Genomic DNA, 23,849 nt, shown 5'->3' with positions numbered 1-23,849 from the left:
TTCTCAGGTGCACGTTTCGGTTCCCCAGTACGAACATCAAAATCACGTTCACGGCACTGGCGAGCGTGAAGCGTGAGAAGAGGGAGCCGGAGTCTCCGGTGAAAGCGGTTCAGCCCCAGATCTCCCCTTTAACCATCAACATTCCCGATAACATCGCTCACCTCATGAGCCCCTTGCCCTCGCCCACCGGCACCATCAGGTAAACACACACACACACACGTGTTTGTTTTTGTGACCTATGTGGACATTCTATAGGCGTAATGGTTTTTATACTTTACAAACCATATTTTCTATCCCCTTACACTGCCTCTGCCCCTAAACCTACCCAACACACACACACACACACATAGCCCCTATCCCTAAATCTACCGATCACAGGAAACATGCTGCATTTTTACTTTCTAAAAAAAGCTCCTCCTGTGTGATTTATAAGCCTTTTGTAAAGTGGGGCCATGGGTAATGTCCTCATATTTCACCCTCTCCTGTAATACCTGTGTCAGACCTATGGCATTATACACATTTGTGTCCTGATATTTCACAAAAACATGCTCCACACACACACACACCGTCAGGTTGAAAGGTTGAGCGATGTGTGTGTAAAATATATAATATATGCAGTGGTGTTTTTTTTTTTTTTTTTGAGTTGTGATTAGGGCTGCACGATTAATCGAAAACGATTTTAATTAAATAAATGAATGCCCAGTGTGTTAGCAAAGAGCGACTCTGTGATAAACGCTGCTCCGTCTGCGAGTCCCTTATAACGTGCGTTTGAAAAAGCAACACGAGTCAAACATCTTCACAAACTAGTGAAGCGAACATAAACCTGTTCAACTAAAGACAACGTTTAATAACATGTTTTAGCTCCCTGCATTATAATACACTTTGTTATTATGAAAATACCCTTGACGGCTTGAAGAACTCAAATACACCATATTTTGCTGCAGTCGTGTTTATTGTCGTCATGTTTAATCAAAGCGTCTCTATCTTCTGTTTACACAGCGTTAGCTTCACATCATGGATTTCCTGAAAACTAACGTCAATTACTTCTCTGAGGCAAATGTGGCGGTTTCCGCTCGAGGGCGCCCTCTGGCTTTCCGTATGAATTAAAAACTTTTGGGTAATCAATAATAAGAAACTTAATAAACTTAAAAAATTATAAATTTATTGGACAATCCATGTTTTTCTTCAATGTACAGGAGTTTTTTCCCGTACAGTGGATGCACAAGAGGTTCATATTTCATATTAAAGACAGACTTTAAGAAATTTATATCACAGATAAACAACACACACACACACACACACACACACACACACACATATATATATATATATATATATATATATATATATACACCGTATTTTCCGGACTATAAGTCGCTCCGAAGTATAAGTCGCATCAGTCAAAAAATGCGTCATGACGCAGAAAAAAACATATATAAGTCGCACTGGACTATAAGTCGCACTGGACTATAAGTCGCACTGGACTATAAGTCGCATTAGGGCAGAGCTGGAGCCGCGCGTATGGGAGCACCTGCTCGCGTGCACTCGCTCGTGCCCGCTTCACTGCATAACCCGAGCAGAAGAAAGAAAGTTTGAAGTGAGTGAGAAACTTGTAAGGGTTTTTTTTGCGAAAAGCAGAGGTTACTTTAACTGTGATGAAGAAGAAAAAGAAAGCTACTTGCGGACTGTAAGCAAGATGGCCAGAGCTGAAGGAACGAGTCCACAGACGCTTGAACTCTCTGCCGGGAGAGGCTCAGCCGCGCGAGACGAACGCTGTGTGAATCGTTCTCCGCTGCATATTTTACAACATGCTGTTTGTGTTTTGCAGAATAAGATTTTCTTTATGGGGGCATTTTGTTTGTGTTCAGTCTTTCTAAGTTGTTGTCTATAAGTAAATATTAGGCTACAGGAGCAGCATAGAGCGCATTCTCGCGGCTATATGTTTATTCTTGTCAGTCAGTATGATTTAAATTTGATATATAAGTCGCACCTGACTATAAGTCGCAGGACCAGCCAAACTATGAAAAAAAGTGCGACTTATAGTCAGGAAAATACGATATATATATATATATATATATATATATATATATATATATATATATATATATGATATATATATATATATATATATATATATATATATATATATATATATATATATATATATATATATATAATTTTATTTTTTTTACAATAACTCCTTAGGCTTAGACCTTTCTAATGTTTTTTAGTCATAGGCTGTCTGCATATTAATAGGTAACCCAGCAGTTGTTTTTTTTGTAAAATAAGTTTTCTGTAAAATATTACAAAAATAATAATAATTAGTATTATATTGTTATATTTATTTTGTCATAAAATAAAATAAAATTTCATAAAATGAAATCTGCAGATTCTCCTGAAGTGTGTGCTGCAACCAGACTTTACAACCGGAGAGGATTTAAAAACTCCTGTAGTGTGAGCCAGGCATTACCGAACGATAAGATATGATATATAAAGCAGAATCTTATGGAAGTTGTTCTGATCTTTTGAAGCTTTCGAGCGAGTTTCAGTGCTGGGATGGGTTTTTTCGAGTGTCTGCGTCTGAATTGTGGCTGCAGCTGTGTGTCGTTTATGGGCCACTTCTGATGTGATTGATTTAATTGAGTTTGGCTCCCACTTAAATGAGGCAGTTTCCTGTTCTGCAGAGAAAATTAAACTTCCTTCTTCCATCTGTTTGCATCGGCCCGTTTTACGAAATGATTTTGGAGTGTATGGTAATGCATTTTTTCTCTGTTGTGTGTGTCCACCAGCGCTGCTAACTCGTGCCCGTCCAGTCCGCGTGGTGCGGGGTCGTCCGGATACAGGCTGGGCCGAATCGTGCCTGACCTGCAGCTCATGAATGATAACTCTCAGTCCGAGAACGACAAAGAGGCGTCAGAAGGAGACAGTCCAAAGGTGCCGAACGCTTTCTGTGCCGATTTCGGGATAAAACGTCACTACCGGACGAAAGATGTTTGTTTGGGGGAAAGAAGTTGCTAATGCTCACTGAGGCGGCATTTATTTGTAAATAAATTATTAAATAAACAGTATTTATTATTATATAATCAGTAATATTATCAATTTAAGAAGTGTTTTCTATATGAATATTTGTTTAAATGTAGCTTATTCCTGTGATGTTAGAACTGTATTTTCAGCATACATCATTACTCCAGTCTTCAGAGTCTCAAGATCCTTTAGAAATCAATTAAATGTGCTGATTCGATGCTTAAGAAACATTTATGATTATTATCAGTGTTGATAACAGTTGTGCTGATTCATATTTTTGTGGAAAACAGGATACACCACAATTCCAAAGTTTGGGGTAAGATTTAATACATTACTTAAAGGGTTAGTTCACACAAAAATGAAATGTCTGTCATTAACTCCTCACCCTAATGTCGTTCCACACCCGTAAGACCTCAGTTCATCTTGAGACACAGTTTAAGATATTTTATATTTAGTCTGAGAGTATGCAAGTGTATGCACACTATACTGCCATGTCCAGAAAGGGAATAAAAACATCACAGTAGTCCATATGAGACATCAGTGGGTTAATTAGAGTCTCTTGAAGCATCGGAAATACATTTAGGTCCAAAAATAACAAAAACTACGACTTTATTCAGCATTGTCTTCTCTTCTGCGTTCCACCAAAAAGATTCAAACGGTGTGAATTGATCAATGATTCGGGTTGCCAATGTCACATGATTTCAGCAGTTTGGCGGTTAGATGCGATCCTCACTGCTGAAGTCACGTTCACCTTTAAAGGGTTAGTTCACCCAAAAATGTCAGTTCTGTGATTTAATTCCTCACCCTCATGCTCCAGGGTCCAACCAGGGAGGGTCCAACCACCCTCATGTGGTTGGACACAGACCGTCAGACCTCCGTTCATCTTCAGACACAGATGAAGATATTAGTGTTGAAATCTGACGGCTCAGAAAGGCCTTCATTGACACCAATGTCATTTCCTCTCTCAAGACCCATAAAGGCACTAAAGAAGGCGATACAAAGCCCATCTCACTACAGCGGCTCTACGATCATTTATGAAGACACGAGAAGAGTTTTTGTGGCAGCCATCGGATTTCAACAAAAAATATCTTCATTTGTGTTCCGAAGATGAACGGAGGTCTTACGGGTGTCGTTTTTTGGGTGAACTAACCCTTTAATTTAATGCTTTTAATTCAGTAAGGCATTAAATATATTTTTTTTTTAAAGTGACATTTAAGCACATACATAATCATATTCAGCAAATCCTTCTGGATAAATGCATCAGTTTCAGCAAAAATATGAGGCAACTGTTTTTAACACTAAAGAAATGTTTTTTTTGAAGGGTCATGTGACACTGAGTAATGTTGCTGAAGGACTTTGATCACAGGAATAAAGTACAGCTTAACATTTATTCACATAGAAAACAATCATATTTCATAAATTACCTCTTTTATTGTATTTTTGATCCAATAAATGCAGTCTTGGTGAGCTTAAGACTTTCAAAAACAAATCGTAATTTTTTTAGTTTACGTATTTACCTATTACTACATGCACTTACTATAGCAATTACAGTAAATTATGCACAATTACAAGTAGCTAACCCTAAACCGAATCCTAACACTATAGAAAGTACATGTAATTTAGTATTTAAGTACGATGCAACTACTTTAAAATAAAATGTAACCCTTGCTGATGCCCAACTTTTGACTGGTAGTGTATAACACCTGGAGAAAACTGTCCGTCTGTTCTACACTCATTGTTAGTTCATAGTAAAGGTCAAATGATTCTCTCTCTCTAGGACGACTCCAAGCCTCCGTACTCGTACGCTCAGTTGATCGTCCAGGCGATCACGATGGCACAGGACAAGCAGTTAACACTAAACGGCATCTACACACACATCACCAAGAACTACCCGTACTACAGGACGGCAGACAAGGGCTGGCAGGTCAGTACCACACCGACCCCACAGAGGGTTACTGTAAACGTCAACCATTTTACATTAGTCTCTTACCTATGGAAGCCCGTTTCCGCCACTAAATACTTTATCTCAGAATTCAGACTTTTTTCTCACAGAGAAACTCACAATAGCGTGATATAAAGTCACAATTCTGAGATATTAACTCGCAATTGCGTGATATAAAGTCACAATTCTGAGATATTAACTCACAATTGTGTGATATAAAGTCACAATTCTGAGATATCTCGCAATTGCGTGATATAAAGTCACAATTCTGAGATATTAACTCGCAATTGTGTGATATAAAGTCACAATTCTGAGATATTAACTCGCAATTGTGTGATATAAAGTCACAATTCTGAGATATTAACTCGCAATTGTGTGATATAAAGTCACAATTCTGGGATAACTCGCAATTGCTTGATACAAAGTCACAATTCTGAGATATCTCGCAATTGCGTTATACAAAGTCACAATTCTGGGATATTAACTCGCAATTGCGTGATATAAAGTCACAATTCTGGGATATTAACTCGCAATTGCTTGATACAAAGTCACAATTCTGAGATATCTCGCAATTGCGTTATACAAAGTCACAATTCTGGGATATTAACTCGCAATTGCGTGATATAAAGTCACAATTCTGGGATATTAACTCGCAATTGCGTTATACAAAGTCACAATTCTGGGATATTAACTCGCAATTGCTTGATATAAAGTCACAATTCTGAGATATCTCGCAATTGCGTTATACAAAGTCACAATTCTGGGATATTAACTCGCAATTGCGTTATACAAAGTCACAATTCTGGGATATTAACTCGCAATTGCGTTATACAAAGTCACAATTCTGAGATATTAACTCGCAATTGCGTTATACAAAGTCACAATTCTGAGATATTAACTCACAATTGCGTTATACAAAGTCACAATTCTGAGATATTAACTCGCAATTAAGAGATATAAAGTCACAATTCTGGGATAACTCGCAATTGCTTGATATAAAGTCACAATTCTGGGATAACTCGCAATTGCTTGATATAAAGTCACAATTCTGAGATATTAACTCGCAATTGCTTGATATAAAGTCACAATTCTGAGATATCTCGCAATTGCGTTATACAAAGTCACAATTCTGGGATATTAACTCGCAATTGCTTGATATAAAGTCACAATTCTGAGATATCTCGCAATTGCGTTATACAAAGTCACAATTCTGGGATATTAACTCGCAATTGCGTTATACAAAGTCACAATTCTGGGATATTAACTCGCAATTGCGTTATACAAAGTCACAATTCTGGGATATTAACTCGCAATTGCGTTATACAAAGTCACAATTCTGAGATATCTCGCAATTGCTTGATATAAAGTCACAATTCTGAGATATCTCGCAATTGCTTGATATAAAGTCACAATTCTGAGATATTAACTCGCAATTGCGTTATACAAAGTCACAATTCTGGGATATTAACTCGCAATTGCGTTATACAAAGTCACAATTCTGAGATATTAACTCGCAATTGCGTTATACAAAGTCACAATTCTGGGATATTAACTCGCAATTGCGTTATACAAAGTCACAATTCTGAGATATTAACTCGCAATTGCGTGATATAAAGTCACAATTCTGAGATATTAACTCGCAATTGCTTGATATAAAGTCACAATTCTGAGATATCTCGCAATTGCTTGATATAAAGTCACAATTCTGGGATAACTCGCAATTGCGTGATATAAAGTCACAATTCTGAGATATTAACTCGCAATTGCTTGATATAAAGTCACAATTCTGGGATATTAATTCGCAATTGTGTGATATAAAGTCACAATTCTGGGATATTAACTCGCAATTGCGTTATACAAAGTCACAATTCTGAGATATTAACTCGCAATTGCGTTATACAAAGTCACAATTCTGGGATATTAACTCGCAATTGCGTGATATAAAGTCACAATTCTGAGATATTAACTCGCAATTAAGAGATATAAAGTCACAATTCTGAGATATTAACTCGCAATTGCGTTATACAAAGTCACAATTCTGAGATATTAACTCACAATTGCGTTATACAAAGTCACAATTCTGGGATATTAACTTGCAATTGCGTGATATAATGTCACAATTCTGGGATATTAACTCGCAATTGAGTGATATAAAGTCACAATTCTGAGATATTAACTCGCAATTGCGTTATACAAAGTCACAATTCTGAGATATTAACTCGCAATTGCGTGATATAAAGTCACAATTCTGAGATATTAACTCGCAATTGCATGATATAAAGTCACAATTCTGGGATATTAACTCGCAATTGAGTGATATAAAGTCACAATTCTGAGATATTAACTCGCAATTGTGTGATATAAAGTCACAATTCTGGGATATTAACTCGCAATTGCGTGATATAATGTCACAATTCTGGGATATTAACTCGCAATTGAGTGATATAAAGTCACAATTCTGAGATATTAACTCGCAATTGTGTGATATAAAGTCACAATTCTGGGATATTAACTCGCAATTGCGTTATACAAAGTCACAATTCTGGGATATTAACTCGCAATTGCGTTATACAAAGTCACAATTCTGGGATATTAACTCGCAATTGCGTGATATAAAGTCACAATTCTGAGATATTAACTCGCAATTGCGTGATATAAAGTCACAATTCTGAGATATTAACTCGCAATTGCGTGATATAAAGTCACAATTCTGAGATATTAACTCGCAATTACGTGATATAAAGTCACAATTCTGAGATATTAACTCACAATTGCGTTATACAAAGTCACAATTCTGGGATATTAACTCACAATTGCGTTATACAAAGTCACAATTCTGGGATATTAACTCACAATTGCGTTATACAAAGTCACAATTCTGGGATATTAACTCGCAATTGCGTTATACAAAGTCACAATTCTGAGATATTAACTCACAATTGCGTTATACAAAGTCACAATTCTGGGATATTAACTCGCAATTGCGTTATACAAAGTCACAATTCTGAGATATTAACTCACAATTGCGTTATACAAAGTCACAATTCTGAGATATTAACTCGCAATTGCGTTATACAAAGTCACAATTCTGGGATATTAACTCGCAATTGCGTGATATAAAGTCACAATTCTGAGATATTAACTCGCAAGTGCATGATTTAAAGTCACAATTCTGGGATATTAATTTGCAATTGCGTGATATAATGTCACAATTCTGGGATATTAACTCGCAATTGCGTGATATAAAGTCACAATTCTGAGATATTAACTCGCAATTGCATGATTTAAAGTCACAATTCTGTGATATTAACTCGCAATTGCGTTATACAAAGTCACAATTCTGAGATATTAACTCGCAATTGAGTGATATAAAGTCACAATTCTGAGATATTAACTCGCAATTGCGTTATACAAAGTCACAATTCTGGGATATTAACTCGCAATTGCGTGATATAAAGTCACAATTCTGAGATATTAACTCGCAATTGAGTGATATAAAGTCACAATTCTGAGATATTAACTCACAATTGCGTTATACAAAGTCACAATTCTGAGATATTAACTCGCAATTGCGTTATACAAAGTCACAATTCTGAGATATTAACTCGCAATTAAGAGATATAAAGTCACAATTCTGAGATATTAACTCGCAATTAAGAGATATAAAGTCACAATTCTGAGATATTAACTCGCAATTGCGTTATATAAAGTCACAATTCTGAGATATTAACTCACAATTGCGTTATACAAAGTCACAATTCTGAGATATTAACTCGCAATTATGAGATATAAAGTCACAATTCTGAGATATTAACTCACAATTGCGTTATACAAAGTCACAATTCTGAGATATTAACTCACAATTGCGTTATACAAAGTCACAATTCTGAGATATTAACTCGCAATTAAGAGATATAAAGTCACAATTCTGAAATATAATCTCGGAGTTGCGTGATATAGTCATTATTCTGACCTTTTCTCATAATTGCGTGATATAAAGGCACAATTCTGACTTTTTTCCTCAGTCAGATTTCTGACTTTATAACTCGCAATTGTTAGAAAAAAAAGTCAGAATTCTGAGATAAAATTGCAATTACTCTTTTTATTTTGTTATTTAATGGTGGAAACAGGCTTTCATATTTACCAGTTCTCTTTGTGTGTAAATAAATAATTTTACAGGATGAAGATTTAAGGTGACAGTATGAGTACCTCTCTGTTTCAGAACTCGATCCGTCACAACCTGTCCCTGAATCGGTACTTCATCAAAGTCCCGCGCTCACAAGAAGAACCGGGCAAGGGTTCGTTCTGGAGGATAGACCCGTCATCCGAGAGTAAGCTGGTGGAGCAGGCCTTCAGGAAACGCAGGCCGCGGGGCGTCCCCTGCTTCAGGACCCCACTGGGGCCCCTCTCATCCAGGTCAGGGGCCAGAAATCACTCTATGATGATGATGATAGTTGTTCAAGAAACATTTCTGATTATTGTCAGTGTTGAAAACAGATTTTTGTTGAAACTGTGACGATAAAAAAAAAAATCAGGATTCTTTGATTCTCGAAAGAACAGCATTTATTTGAAACGGAAATCATTTGTAAATAAATGCCTTTACTGTCACCAGTGTTCATTTTGACAGCAAATTTTGATTTAGCTTTAGTTAATAGTCTTTTGACTGAAATGCCATTTAGTGGTAGCCATATTTTAGTATTGTTTTTAGTTTTAGTCGACCAAATATCATTTGATTTTTGTCAACTAAATCTACAGTAGATTTAGTCTCCTAAAATCTAATGAGTTTAGTTCAATTGTAATGCATTTATTGAACATTTAAGCATTACATAACCGACTGTTAATTAAACTGACATTTTGACATTATTGTGTTGTTGACATTACAAATACACGAAAGAGATTGTTTTTTTTAAATATATATATATATATATATATATATATATATATATATATATATATATATATATATATATATATATATATAATATATATAATATATATAGTTTGTATAACTTTGTATTTCTGTTTTAGTTAGTCGGCTATATCAGATTAAGCTACGGCTTCAAATAAGGTTATTATTTTTTGGTATTTTATTTCCCTTAGATTTTCTTAAGTTTCAAGTAATGAGTTTTTTTTTATTCATGGTTTTGGTGAACTATTTTAACCCTGATATTTTATTTAATATGTGTCAAATACTGGTCTTTCTATGAATCAAATGGGAGTGAAATTAAATACTGTGTATTGTGTAAACCAAAACGAATATATAATGTGTGACTTTTCATTATAAACATGTTCGAAATGCACATTGACTCTTGATTTTGAAATGCCTGCGGCATATGCAGCTGCTCATTGAAGTTCAGATGAGGGAGATAAAATATGCATCGTTACAACCGTCTAAAACATATTACCTTATAACACATCATATGTCATTATTCATCAGCATTATTGATAAACAATTGCCTGGAATAAATGTGCGCTGTTCATTGAGCCGCTCTGAAGCGCCGCTTTTTCCCTCGGTTAGATCCGCACATTACAACTCTTCCCTAATTGTCCCTTTCTTACATCTTGTTTTTATCGTTAAACGTCATAGTTTTTATTATCCAACACTGCTTTTTATTTAGTTATCGTCTGTAAAAAAAGGTTGTTGACATTATTCATCCCCGAAATTAACAATGACTCCCTTTTGATTTCCTTGCTGATAAATGTTACTTTTGAATAATCTTGCTGGCCCCAAACTTTTGAAGGGTAGTGCTTGTGAAGTGAATCCTAATGTGTTGGTCTTTGATGACAGGAGCGCCCCTGCGTCGCCCAATCACGCGGGCGTTCTCTCCGCCCACTCCAGCGGCGTCCAGACTCCTGACAGCCTATCACGCGAAGGCTCACCCGTTCCCATGGAGCCAGAGCCTGTCTCAGCTCCGCCCCCTGCTGCTGCCACCGCCATCCAACCCAAACTAGCCGTGATTCAGGAGGCCCGTTTTACCCAGAACAACTCAGGTATGCAAACATTCACTTGTGCTGATCTTTTTATGCGCAGAAATTCATGATCTTTATTATATTTAATTTCTTGACAGTCTAATTTTTGCCCCTCTACAAAGCGTTAACAGCAGTTATAATCTAATGTAATTAGTGTAATTGTTAAATATATATAATATATATTAGGGATGCAATAATACAGTTAGTCCACGGTTCAATACATACCTCGGTTTTTAACCACAGTTTTTCGGATCGGTTCGTTTTTTTTTTTTGCTATTCTATTCTTAGGCGACAGGAACAGAAAAGGGTTAAGGAGAAAATGTTTTTATTGCAATACTCTTTCTTTATTTTACTTCAAAGACTTGAAAACCCTTACTTAAACTTAAAACTTTACTTAAAAAACCCTTCTACACATTTCCAGTGTATTGTATAATATAAATATACATAAAGAGTTACAGTTCAGAGGTGTACAGTAGCATTTAAGTATGAATTTGAATGAATAAATGTAGGCTTAAATTAAAACTACATAGTCTTTAATATAGAACATTGATTAAAAGCTACTGGCAAGGCAAGGCAAGACTTGCCTTGCCTTGCCTTGCCAAAAGCTACTGTATTAAAGGTTTTTTTTATTTTATTAAAATCATTTTAAAGGCAAACTGTCCCTTTAAGGACTAGGCTGCTGCTGTCAATTGAAGATCTGCTCGCATCTCATAGACACACGCAATTTTACTTTCACTTTAGACATAACCCACTGTGTTTATATGTTAACCTTGTGTGTATTTGACAGTATTAGCGCAGTAAGACTGTCCAGCAATCGTGTGTTTGACAGACGTTTAGTGCGCACGCTCAATGCAAAACAGTGCTTGCACGCAAATGAAATGTTTAACCGGCAAGGCTTTAAAATGCGGCTAACACCCCCTAACTTTAGTGCGTATGATCGGATATTTGCTCATATCAGCGCGTAGACTCACTGGCATAGTCAAACAGAGCCGAAATAAACTGAGAAATATTTTAAGTGGAGAGAAATGGAAATAATTAATGCAAAACCGGAGAAAAACGCAATTCACCAGCGCGTATTGAACCGTGAATGCCGTACCGATATAAAATATAATGTGTGTGTGTAGATTTACTGCTTAAGAAACATTTATTATTGTTATCAGTGTTGTTTAAAAAAAAAAAATGATTCTTTGATGAATAGAAAGTTAAAAAGAACAGCATTTATCTGAAATATAAAGCTTTTGTAACATTTATATTTTAATAATAATTCACAATATTACAGCTTTTCTAATAACAAACGCAGCCCTGGTGAGCAGAAGAGACTGTTGAATATTACCCTTCTAAAACCTTTGACCGTGTGTGTGTGTGTGTGTGTGTATGACTACTCTTATTTTTTAATTTCTTAAATATTTATGATTTTATAATTATATTATTAAATAATCACCTCTGACTACAATCAGTCAGAATCTATGCATCAATATTTTTATTAGTTTACAGTGAAATTATAGACTAATTGTTTGTTTGCTTTATCATGAGCATTAACATGTACGAAAACAAATTGTTTTATATTTAAGTATCAGAAATATCAGAATCTTTCTCAATAAGTGAATTAGTTTAATGTGAAATTATGGACTTCTCCTTTTCTTTTGAGTTTTATTCCGCTTTAAACATACGCTCTCATTGGTATCAGTCTGAATCTGTGCATCAGTATTATAAATTAGTTCACAGTGAAATTGTAGACTAACTGTTTGTTTGTTTGCTTTATTATGAGCATTAGCATGTTATGAAAACAGTTGCTGCTTCCCAATTCACCTACTTATACGACGTCCTAAAAGTATGTACTGTTTTTGTGAAGAAAAACTACACACTTTTGAGTGTGTAGCAGAAAATTATACAAGCTCCGGGACTACTTCGTCATCTTTAACGGACTCTGTTGCTTAGTTACGTGCATCCCGTCACCGTTTAACTGCCCTGTCAATCATCAGTTCAATTCCTCCACATTGAGTTTAACCTCCTACCGTATCGGAGAGAAATGTAGCCGCTCGTTGATCTGCCATTTGTGTGTCTTTAATGCAGAGACTCTCCTCGTGTGTTTGCAGTTTAAATATAATGGTGCTTTTAAAAGTTAACGGCCAAACGTGTCATTACAAAAGTCCTCAATGCTGCAGCAGGTGAAATATAATGTGGACAACGCTGAATAAATATATTTTCGTCAGGATAAATACTGATAATTGATCACTCAATCTCTTTATCTAAACCTCTCTACTTAACCGTCAAACTCGCACATCCGTCATGTTTGTAGTTTTTTTTAACACTTATCCGCGTTTGTAGTTCTAATCGAATCCTCGTCCAACTCGCAATGGGTTGTGGGTAATATCAGTCGTTGGAGTGAGCATCGATCCGGAAAAAGTAAACCAGTAGAGTCAAGAGTATTTTTGGAATACTCTTTTCAACATACTACGATTTGGGACACACTAATTCTACTTTCGAATACTATTTAGTATGGATAGTATGTGAATTGGGATGCAGGGAGTGTTTATTATTTAAGTAATAATAAACACAGTTTTCATCCGTATTTGTCAGAATCTGTGCTTCAATAAGTGTATTAGTTTAATGTAAAATTATGGACTTTTCTGTTTTAAATATTTGTGTTTTGTTATTCAGCCTTAAACATAAGCCCTCATTGGCATCAGTCTGAATCTGTGCATCTGTATTAGATCACTAAGTGTGTCCGTGTTTCGTCTCTCAGTGTCTCCCATCACCACCCAGCCGGTTCTGATCGCGGTCCAGCGTCCGCTAACGCAGAACATGAAGCCCTTGACTTACACCGTGGCCACCCCAGTCACGTCCTCCACGTCTGCGCAGCCGCTAATGCAGACGGTGCATGTGGTGCATCAGATCCCGGCCATGGCCGTCAGTACCATGAGCGGACACAACCTGCAGCCCGCCATCAAAGCCGAGCCGCTGGAGAACGGGGAGTATGAGGAGGTCAAAGGTGAGGAGTCCAGTCAAGGAGCTACAACCAGAAATGTCTTCAGATAATGTTCGTAACCAACACGTGTTCTGTCTCTCTTTAGTGAAGGTAGAGTCGGTTCCTGGCATCGCTCACGGCTCTATAGGCTCAGCCAATAGGGTCATTCAGACCAGCGCTGGAGCCACGCCCCTCCAAACGGTTACCATAGTGCAGCAAGCCCCGTTGGGCCAGCACCAACTGCCAATCAAAACCATCACCCAAAATGGCACTCATGTAATGCCTATTGCCACGGCGATACAGAGCCAGGCTAACTCAGGTATTACATTATTAATAATGTCATGAGAGGAAGGATTATATCATTCAGAAAAATGGAATTTAAATGCTGAATATTTTTCTTTTGTTGTTGTTTTTGGTTTTGTTCACCTTCATGCATATATACATGCATATATCAAAATAATAGCAGTACAATGTGACTAACCAGAATAATCAAGGTTTTTCGTATATTTTTTTATTGCTACGTGGCAAACAAGTTACCAGTAGGTTCAGTAGATTCTCAGAAAACAAATGAGACCCAGCATTCATGATATGCACGCTCTTAAGGCTGTGCAATTGGGCAATTAGTTGAATTAGTTGAAAGGGGTGTGTTAAAAAAAATAGCAGTGTGGCATTCAATCACTGAGGTCATCAATTTTGTGAAGAAACAGGTGTGAATCAGGTGGTCCCTATTTAAGGATGAAGCCAACACTTGTTGAACATGCATTTGAAAGCTGAGGAAAATGGGTCGTTCAAGACATTGTTCAGAAGAACAGCGTACTTTGATTAAAAAGTTGATTAGAGAGGGGAAAACCTATAAAGAGGTGCAAAAAATGATAGGCTGTTCAGCTAAAATGATCTCCAATGCCTTAAAATGGAGAGCAAAACCAGAGAGACGTGGAAGAAAACGGAAGACAACCATCAAAATGGATAGAAGAATAACCAGAATGGCAAAGGCTCAGCCAATGATCACCTCCAGGATGATCAAAGACAGTCTGGAGTTACCTGTAAGTACTGTGACAGTTAGAAGACGTCTGTGTGAAGCGAATCTATTTTCAAGAATCCCCCGCAAAGTCCCTCTGTTAAAAAAAAGGCATGTGCAGAAGAGGTTACAATTCGCCAAAGAACACATCAACTGGCCTAAAGACAAATGGAGGAACATTTTGTGGACTGATGAGAGTAAAATTGTTCTTTTTGGGTCCAAGGGCCACAGGCAGTTTGTGAGACGACCCCCAAACTCTGAATTCAAGCCACAGTACACAGTGAAGACAGTGAAGCATGGAGGTGCAAGCATCATGATATGGGCATGTTTCTCCTACTATGGTGTTGGGCCTATTTATCGCATACCAGGGATCATGGATCAGTTTGCATATGTTAAAAGACTTGAAGAGGTCATGTTGCCCTATGCTGAAGAGGACATGCCCTTGAAACGGTTGTTTCAACAAGACAATGACCCAAAACACACTAGTAAACGGGCAAAGTCTTGGTTCCAAACCAACAAAATTAATGTTATGGAGTGGCCAGCCCAATCTCCAGACCTTAATCCAATTGAGAACTTGTGGGGTGATATCAAAAATGCTGTTTCTGAAGCAAAACCAAGAAATGTGAATGAATTGTGGAATGTTGTTAAAGAATCATGGAGTGGAATAACAGCTGAGAGGTGCCACAAGTTGGTTGACTCCATGCCACACAGATGTCAAGCAGTTTTAAAAAACTGTGGTCATACAACTAAATATTAGTTTAGTGATTCACAGGATTGCTAAATCCCAGAAAAAAAAAATGTTTGTACAAAATAGTTTTGAGTTTTTACAGTCAAAGGTAGACACTGCTATTTTTTTGAACACACCCCTTTCAACTAATTGCCCAATTGCATAGCCTTAAGAGCGTGCATATCATGAATGCTGGGTCTTGTTTGTTTTCTGACAATCTACTGAACCTACTGGTAACTTGTTTGCCACGTAGCAATAAAAAATATACTAAAAACCTTGATTATTCTGGTTAGTCACATTGTACTGCTATTATTTTGAACAAGACTGTATATATATATATATAATTGGGGTGTAACGATTAATCTACTACATCAATGTATCGATTTATATTCCTATGATCCAACTACATCGATCTGTGCTCGGCAAGTTGGCCTTCCGGACGACATATATCGATCTAATATCCCGGCAGGAGCAGCTTTACCTCAGCCAGTCCTTCTGTCTCTGTAGTGGTTAAACATGAGATATAATTCATCTTGTGTAGATCTAACGGGTTATCTTTGGTCTCATGAATCTATAATTTGTTGCTTGCCAAATCGTTTTGACTGAGGGCAAAGTGAAGTTTCATAACTTTATATTTGTACTTAAACTTGATATGCATATATATGCACATTTAATGCCTGAAGCACATTTTAAAGGTGCACTATGTAGTATTTTTGCAGTAAAATATCCAAAAAACCGCTAGGGCGGTGTTATATATTTTGTTCAGTTGAGTTCTTAAAATATCCCAAATGTTTCCAATTATTTGTAAATTGTGAGAAAATTGCTATTTTAACCGAGGACCGGGACGTGTCAGCATAGCGTTTGAGCGAGTCGCCTGTCAATCGCGTCATATCTGCGCTACCCTCGGTTTTATTCTGGAGAAGCGCTTTTCTCTCAGCAGTGTGAACATGTCAAAGCAGCGCCGAGCGAACACACAGAGGAACGTCATAACATCATTTTAAACACACTTAAATGTGTCTGATATGATAAACAGAGCTGCTTTACCTCATAATCATGACCGGTAACGCGGAAATGGCGCCGGCGACTGTGTCCCGTCCCGTCATAATAAAAGCCCAGGTGTTCGCAAGCCGTGTGTTTGTATAACGATCGCTCCAGCGGCCGTGCTCAGCTCCACAACACTCGCTCCTGGCGGATTCAAAAGGAGAACTATAATGTACGGCGGAATAGCACTTCTGAGAGTACTTCGACTCGGCGCAGTAAAAAGTCCTGGCCGAAACATCTTCCCTCACCTCTCCCCCTCCCTCTCTCATTTCTGTCAATAGGGGGAGAGTTATGAGGAGGATGTTTCAGCCGGGACTTCTTACTGCGCCGAGTCGAAGTACTCTCAGAAGTGCTATTCCGCCGTACATTATAGTTCTCCTTTTGAATCCGCTTAGATAAGCTTCACGTTTTATTTAATGTCACCATACTTGATCGTTCAACTATTCCTGTATTTTAAGGGAAACCGTGGAGGTGTTTGGTACTTCTAACTTGATCTCTGTTTGGTACCATAGTGAATGAACTGGGCTTAGTGGGCTAAGCTAAATGCTATCAGATCGTCACTGCGTGTCAGAGATTAAGTGCACACACTGAGATGAGAGAAGGATGTGTCAACTCGTTTTAGTTAAGGGAAAAACAGTTTAATATGAAAAAGCGGTGAAGTATCCTTTTAAAGGGATACTCCACAGTTTTGTTCATATTAAACTGTTATATAAGGGTTAGTTCACCCAAAAAGGGAATTGATGTCATTATCTCCTCACCCTAATGTCGTTCCACACATCAACACACACAAATGAAGATATTTTATATTTAGTCCGAGAGAGTATCTTAAGTGTATGCACACTATACTTTGTTCAGCATTCCGAGAGCTTTTCTGTTCCTTCATGAAAGTGTGTGCACACTATACTGTCCATGTCCAGAAAGGTAATAAAAACATCATCAAACCTCATTCATCATTCAAACGGTTATGAATCAGTGAATCGATTCATGATTTGGATCGCACGTCAAACTGCTGAAATCACGTGACATTAGCGATCTGAATCATGAATCAATACACTGATTCATAACGTTTGTTAATCTTTATTTGAGGATTGCTGAATAAAGTCGTCGTTTTTGTTATTTTTGGACCTAAATGTATTTCCGATGCTTCAAGAGACTCTAATTAACCCACTGATGTCTCATATGATGTTTTTATTCCCTTTCTGGACATGGACAGTATAGTGTGCATTCACTTGCATACGCTCTCTGACTAAATATAAAATATCTTAAACTGTGTGTGAGGATGAACAGAGGTCTTACGGGTGTGGAATGACATTAGGGTGGCGCGTTAATGACATACATTTCATTTTTGGGTGAACTAACCCTTTAAGACTTGGGAGGGAATCTGATTTTAAACGTGTCTCTCTTTTTCTTCAGTGTCGAGTCCGTTACACCTGTTGGCCGCTCACGCCTCGGCCTCCGCCTGTCTGCCCACGAAGCGGCAGAACGGGGAAAAGGCCAGCGAGGCGCCAGAGAGCAAACGAATGAAATCCGAGGACGAAGAACAGAAAATCACCTCCAACCCGAACGGAACCGCTGTGGACACAGACTCCACCAACCAGCACGGCAACCACAACTAGTTACCCATTAAACACCACCACCACTTTCCCTCCTTCTGTTTTCCTTTTTCTTTCTCTCTCATCACGGTTTCTCTTCCATCCAGCTCACGGTGCCAAAACTAAAGGCTTTCAGGCTGGACAACCACTGTTAACCCGTTCAAACAAAGCAAAAATCAATTCTAATGTCAAAAAAAGAAAACCAAGTGCATAAAATAGCGTCCGTTACTGTTGTAATGTTTTTTTTCGCCCGCAGCAAACAGCTGCCCGTTTTCCATTTTATGACTCGAGAGCCCGAATGAACAAGAACTTGCACCTCGAAACACAAGAGCAACTGCCATCTGGTCCATAACTGGCCATTTTATTACAGACTTTCACAGACCCTGCAGATGTTGTCCGATCGGAGGCGGTCGATTGGCTTGGGTTCTACTTTTGGGAGTCAGTGATATTTAGCAACTCGGGGCCCAAATTGGAAGCATCTTTACAAAAAAAAAAAGCGCTCTTTCCCGGATGTGCAGATGTTGATCCTACCTGGACCGTTGCGGCCTGACCTCGGAACCTGAAAAAAAGAGTCTAGAACCTCACGGAACCCTTGCGTTGTTCACAGAGAATTCCAGAACCTCCCGCTTGTGGAATCTGGATCTCTGACAGCGGAACACGGGCTTCTATCCAACATTCCAAAGTTTGGCATTCAGATTGTGGAGGGTGGAAAGCCAAGAGGATGTCCTGGAATGAAATTACACACCACGAACCACAAATAGGCTGGGTTTTTTTGTTTTTTGTTTTTTTTAGTAGTGCATACTAGGGCTGTATGTGGAGACTGTCTTCAGCCAAAGGGATCAAACTAAAGAGAATTCACATATTCCTAAACTTTCGGCAGCTAGCCTGACAGCATCCCCCACAATCCCCTGCAATTGTCGTAGTGGATAATATGCAGTATTTTGTCGTTCATACGTGGAGCGTAGGATCTGGGCGTGTTTTCATTTATAGAGACGTTTTAAAAAGTAATAATAACAATAACTATATATATATATATATATATATATATATATATATATATATATATATATATATATATATATATAAGCAGCAGCAGCAGCATACGAGCAGAAGAGGACGTGGGACGTCTGGACTGTGTCTCTTTTCTGTTCTGTGAAACTAAGCGTAGTTTCTTTTCTAAGATGGATAAAAATGTATTAATGGAGTATTTCCTTCCTATGTTTTTCCTTTGTTTATTTTTAAACCTGAGCAAATCCGGCATTGTTACACTGACATATTTTCATACGTGCACAGATGCTCGAGTGGACGTGTCATTTCCATGTGTAGTTGAACTGTTTTCATCCAGCTTGCATGTAACGGACTAGACAAACATACCTGATCTGTCGATTTAAACGTAATCCAGAAGAAGAAAAAGAAGAAAAAAAAAAGAACCTGCTTTGAATCGGACCAGATGTGCACTTGATATTAGACTCTTCTGTTGTTTATCTCTTTCCCCCCACCCCACCCCCCGTTTTCTTTCCGTTTTGTTCCCTTTTCTTTTTAGGCTGTATTGGTGTAGGCCGATTGTGTCTGCTTAAAGATTTGACTGATTATATACGTTTCAATCAAAAGCAAAAAAAAAAATATGATTGATGTTTGTTCTGCTTCAGTGGGTCGATGCTTTTTTTTTTTTATAAATTAATTTAAAACCTTACACTGATGATGTTCTTGTCTTTTCTTCGATTTGAATTAGTCTAGCCATGCATAGACATTTCAGAGAGAGAGAGAGATAGTGATAGTGTTACTTGAAAAAGTCATATTTTCTTATTTTGTTTTATGGAAGCCTGTTTATGCCACAGTTGAGTAAAAAAATGATTCTTTAAGTCAAATTAATGAGAAACTTTATCAAAATAATGACTTAACATCTCGAAATATTAACTTAACATCTCAAAATAATGACTTATTATAATAATAATATAATATCAAAATAATGAGAAACTATATTTTTCTATAACTATATCTCTCAATATTTCGAGAATTTCTCATTATTTTGGCTTAAAGAATCATTTATGTTTCTCAACTGTGGCAAAATACAAATACAAACAGTTTTAATACATATGTAACCCGATCAGGCATCAAAATAGAGGGTGAATAGGAGGTGAAGTGAATAACACAGATTATCTCTTCATCACAGCACCTGTTAGTGGGTGGGCTATATTAGGCAGCAAGTGAACAATGAAAAATGGGTAAGCATCAGGATTTGAGTGAGTTTGATAAGGGCCAAATTGTGATGGCTAGACGACTGGGTCAGAGCATCTCCAAAACTGCAGCTCTTGTGGGCTGTTCCCGGTCTGCAGTGGCCAGTATCTATCAAAAGTGCTCCAAAGAAGGAACAGTAGAGAACCGGCCACAGGGTCATGGGCGGCCAAGGCTCATTGATGCACGTGGGGAGCGAAGGCTGGCCCGTGTGGGCCGATCAAACAGACGAGCTACTGGAGCTCAAATTGCTCAAGTTAATGCTGGTTCTGATAGAAAGGTTTCAGAATACACAGAGCATCCGTTTGTTGTGTATGGGGCGGCATAGACCAGTCAAGGTGCCCATGCTGACGCCACCAAAAGCACCAACAGTGGCACTCGAGCATCAGAACTGGACCACAGAGCAATGGAAGAAGGTGGCCTGGTCTGATGATTCAGCTAGAAGGAATATTAGGTCATAATGTTATGCCTGATTGGTGTGTGTGTGTCTGTATATATGCAGGGGTTAATATAAAGTGTAGGGTTTCATATTCACAAAAGCTGCATTTATTTCATCAAATATACACTAAGATATTACTACTGAAATTACAATTTTAAATAACCTTTTTCTGTTGTAATGCATTTTAAAATGTCATTTATTTCTGATCCAAGCTGAATTCAGCATCATTACCATAGATCATTACTCCAGTCTATAGTGTCACATGATCAGAAATCATTCTATGATGATGATTTGATGATCAAGAAACATAATTATTATCAAAGTTGAGAGAGAGAAAAAAAAAGTAAACTGATTTTATTAATTTTAAGCCGAGGTTTCTGGCTTGTCGCTCCACATGATTTCAATTCTTAAACTTTTACTTGCATTAGTGAGCTTGATGCTAATTAAGATCACTAACACTAATTCAACAGCTAATTTGAATCCTGTTCATTCAGCTGCCATTTCATTCTAACCTGGTTTTTGAAAGCAAAAACAAGCTTTCTGTGTGGGTTAGCTACTCTAAAATGTTAATATTGCAAAATTAAATATAGGTTTAGTTACGTGTCCTAAAATAATGTTGTTCTCCTCAGTAAGATGTGTTATCCATAATCAATTTTCAAATTGCTTTATGAGATGCCTGCTGAAGAATTTAAGTAACAAATTTAAGCTAGAAATGTGGTCATTCTTCAGATGACCACTGTGTGGCGCTGCCGGCATGTAAGCATTCAGACAGGCAGTATGTGGCAGAACTCAAATAGTAGGCCTATAGTGTGTGAAAACCTGTCGTCCTACCTGCTCTTATTGGTAATCTGCTCTAGATTTTCTTTTTAATGCACACCGAAAATAGTTTAACCTTAAGTATTTTTTTCACAAGGTGAGTCTCGAGAGAGTACAGCAGATCCCTTAAGTGCACTGAACTGAAAGATGATTTGATTGACCTGTACGTTCCTCCTGAGGGGCTCGTCCCCTCCTTGTTGAGTTTGCTCTTTACGGGCTGAATTTGAACATGCAAAATGGCGTCGAGAATAGTCTTGTCTGACTAGTGGAATAAAGGTTTATTAACTTAAGATGTCATACGAGTAAAATATAAAAGTGGTCTGAAACGATAAAACTATAGATGTGGTGTGCAACCTGACAGTATGTGGCGATTTTTGTGTTTGTTGTGGATCGTGTTATATTTTATATAGTTTATTGACTTGCGCGGCAAAATTTCGCGGGCAAAATCCAATCCGCACGTGAGGGAGAAAATTAAAGCATATGTTAAAGTTCCAATATGCCGCATGGTTTTAATTTCATTTAGTCGTGTCTTTAAAATATCGCTACACTTATGACAATAATGGGTCGTTTTGCAGTGAAATCTCGCTAGTGTGACCGTATTTTGAGCGTAACTTTGAATGTGGCTGTTAGTGAATTGGAAAGAATGAGGGATGGGTGAATGTAAATATATTTAGCTTCAGCTATTTATCTGAGACTTAATTTGAGTTTTTATGCAGTTTATGATTAAATGTTCTTTTCTGAATAGTTCTTAATGGCAGCCTCAGACAGCAGGAAAAGGCAGCGCTAGACTGGAGACAGCGGAAGAACACAGGTAACACTATAGGATTGAATGAACGCAGACGGTGGGAGGTAAATTAAGCCTCTAATGAACACATCTCACTGGCACAGACGTGGGAGGCGTTGCCATGGCGACCGGGAGCAAAGTGATGCTGATTAGGGGAAATGAAAGGAGCAGAACCTGAGGTAGGTGTGTGTGTGTGTGTGTGTGTGTGTGTGTGTGTGTGTGTGTGTGTGTGTGTGTGTGTGTGTGTGTGTCAGACGCTAGCATCCGTCTCCATCACTTCAAATGTGTGTCTCTTAAATAAAGCAGGACCTTGAGCTGAACTACATCATTACAAACTCACAACTGATGTAGAAGTGACTGGCTGTCTCAGAACACGTATTGAAAGAAAATCTGGACAGGTATTAGAACGTTTTATGCATGAAAATACTTTTTCTTATTGATAAATGTGAATATTTCATCTCGATTTGTTTTCAACAAGCTTTTCTCATAATACTATACTCATATAATTTCGTTATGCAGATTTCCAGTGTTTCCAGGAACAGAAGACCTATACTACAAATGCAAAAAATGAGCAAGTATACACTACATGGAGTAAAGCATCCCACAATGCAACATGTTCGACTTGAAACGTAATCAGATTTGGGAAATGGTGAATTAATGCTTAATGGGTACACCAAAAAAAAGTGCACTGAAATGAAATCTGAATCCAAAACGGAGGGAATGCAAAGATATTAAATTCATTATTGGTCAGTGCAACCTAAAACCAACTTGTATATTGTCTCATATCATAGCTTTTTGTGCTGGGTATAAGTATATGGGCCATTCTGCAGAACTGGATCAAAGTCAGAGTTGGAAAAATGTGTTTACCACAAATATTGCACATTGTGTAATTTCAAATGATTGCTTAATTGCAAGTTAAAAGTGTTTGGTACTGATGTTCCTATTTTCAGATTTTCAGTTTAAAATGATGGGACCTATCTACAAAAAAATTCCCATATGTATCTATTAAATTGTAACTTTAACATCATGGCATAATGCATTTTAAGTGACTCAATTAGTAGTCACAAAGTGAATTTTATATGCCTACCTGACATGATTCAGGCATCTAATTTCATATATTCATTCATCCACTTCAATCTGAAATGATTTAGCCATATGCAAAGCATGCTGGGAACTACCAAGCCCCGTCCAGTTTCAGTTGCTGCAACACAAATCATTCATGTAACACAACACAAACGGATTAAGTAAACTTCAATTTGACTTATATTTAAGTGGATTGAACAAAATCTACTT

The 23,849-nt window shown here is 37.5% G+C and overlaps 1 protein-coding gene and 1 long non-coding RNA gene across 6 annotated transcripts in view; both read left to right on the top strand.

The window, feature by feature from the left end:
* foxk2b (forkhead box K2b) overlaps positions 1-18,338 on the top strand; it is a 111,880-nt gene extending 93,542 nt beyond the window's left edge. For all 4 annotated transcript variants that reach the window (XM_067456323.1, XM_067456325.1, XM_067456324.1 and 1 more), the window contains 8 exons: positions 8-199; positions 2,790-2,934; positions 4,802-4,948; positions 9,189-9,382; positions 10,755-10,957; positions 13,683-13,928; positions 14,011-14,223; positions 18,104-18,338. In XM_067456323.1, the coding sequence (XP_067312424.1) occupies positions 8-199; positions 2,790-2,934; positions 4,802-4,948; positions 9,189-9,382; positions 10,755-10,957; positions 13,683-13,928; positions 14,011-14,223; positions 18,104-18,306 (1,543 nt within the window). In that variant the 3' untranslated portion in view covers positions 18,307-18,338. The remainder of the gene's footprint in view (positions 1-7; positions 200-2,789; positions 2,935-4,801; positions 4,949-9,188; positions 9,383-10,754; positions 10,958-13,682; positions 13,929-14,010; positions 14,224-18,103) is intronic.
* Positions 18,339-21,633: 3,295 nt separating this feature from the next.
* On the top strand, positions 21,634-23,253 carry LOC137050311 (uncharacterized). Of its 2 annotated transcripts, none has more exons than XR_010899897.1 (5): positions 21,634-21,712; positions 22,518-22,583; positions 22,661-22,735; positions 22,860-22,954; positions 23,076-23,253. It is a non-coding gene; the product is annotated as an uncharacterized lncRNA (long non-coding RNA). The 2 variants fall into 2 exon arrangements; XR_010899896.1 differs by lacking the exon at positions 21,634-21,712 and adding an exon at positions 21,793-21,869.
* The last annotated feature ends 596 nt before the right edge of the window (positions 23,254-23,849 follow it).

This window comes from Pseudorasbora parva, chromosome 2 (assembly GCF_024679245.1).
Source record: "Pseudorasbora parva isolate DD20220531a chromosome 2, ASM2467924v1, whole genome shotgun sequence".
NCBI classification, from domain to species: domain Eukaryota; kingdom Metazoa; phylum Chordata; class Actinopteri; order Cypriniformes; family Gobionidae; genus Pseudorasbora; species Pseudorasbora parva.
The sequence above is the reverse complement of the archived record's forward strand: the minus strand, read 5'-3'. Positions and strand labels throughout refer to the sequence as shown.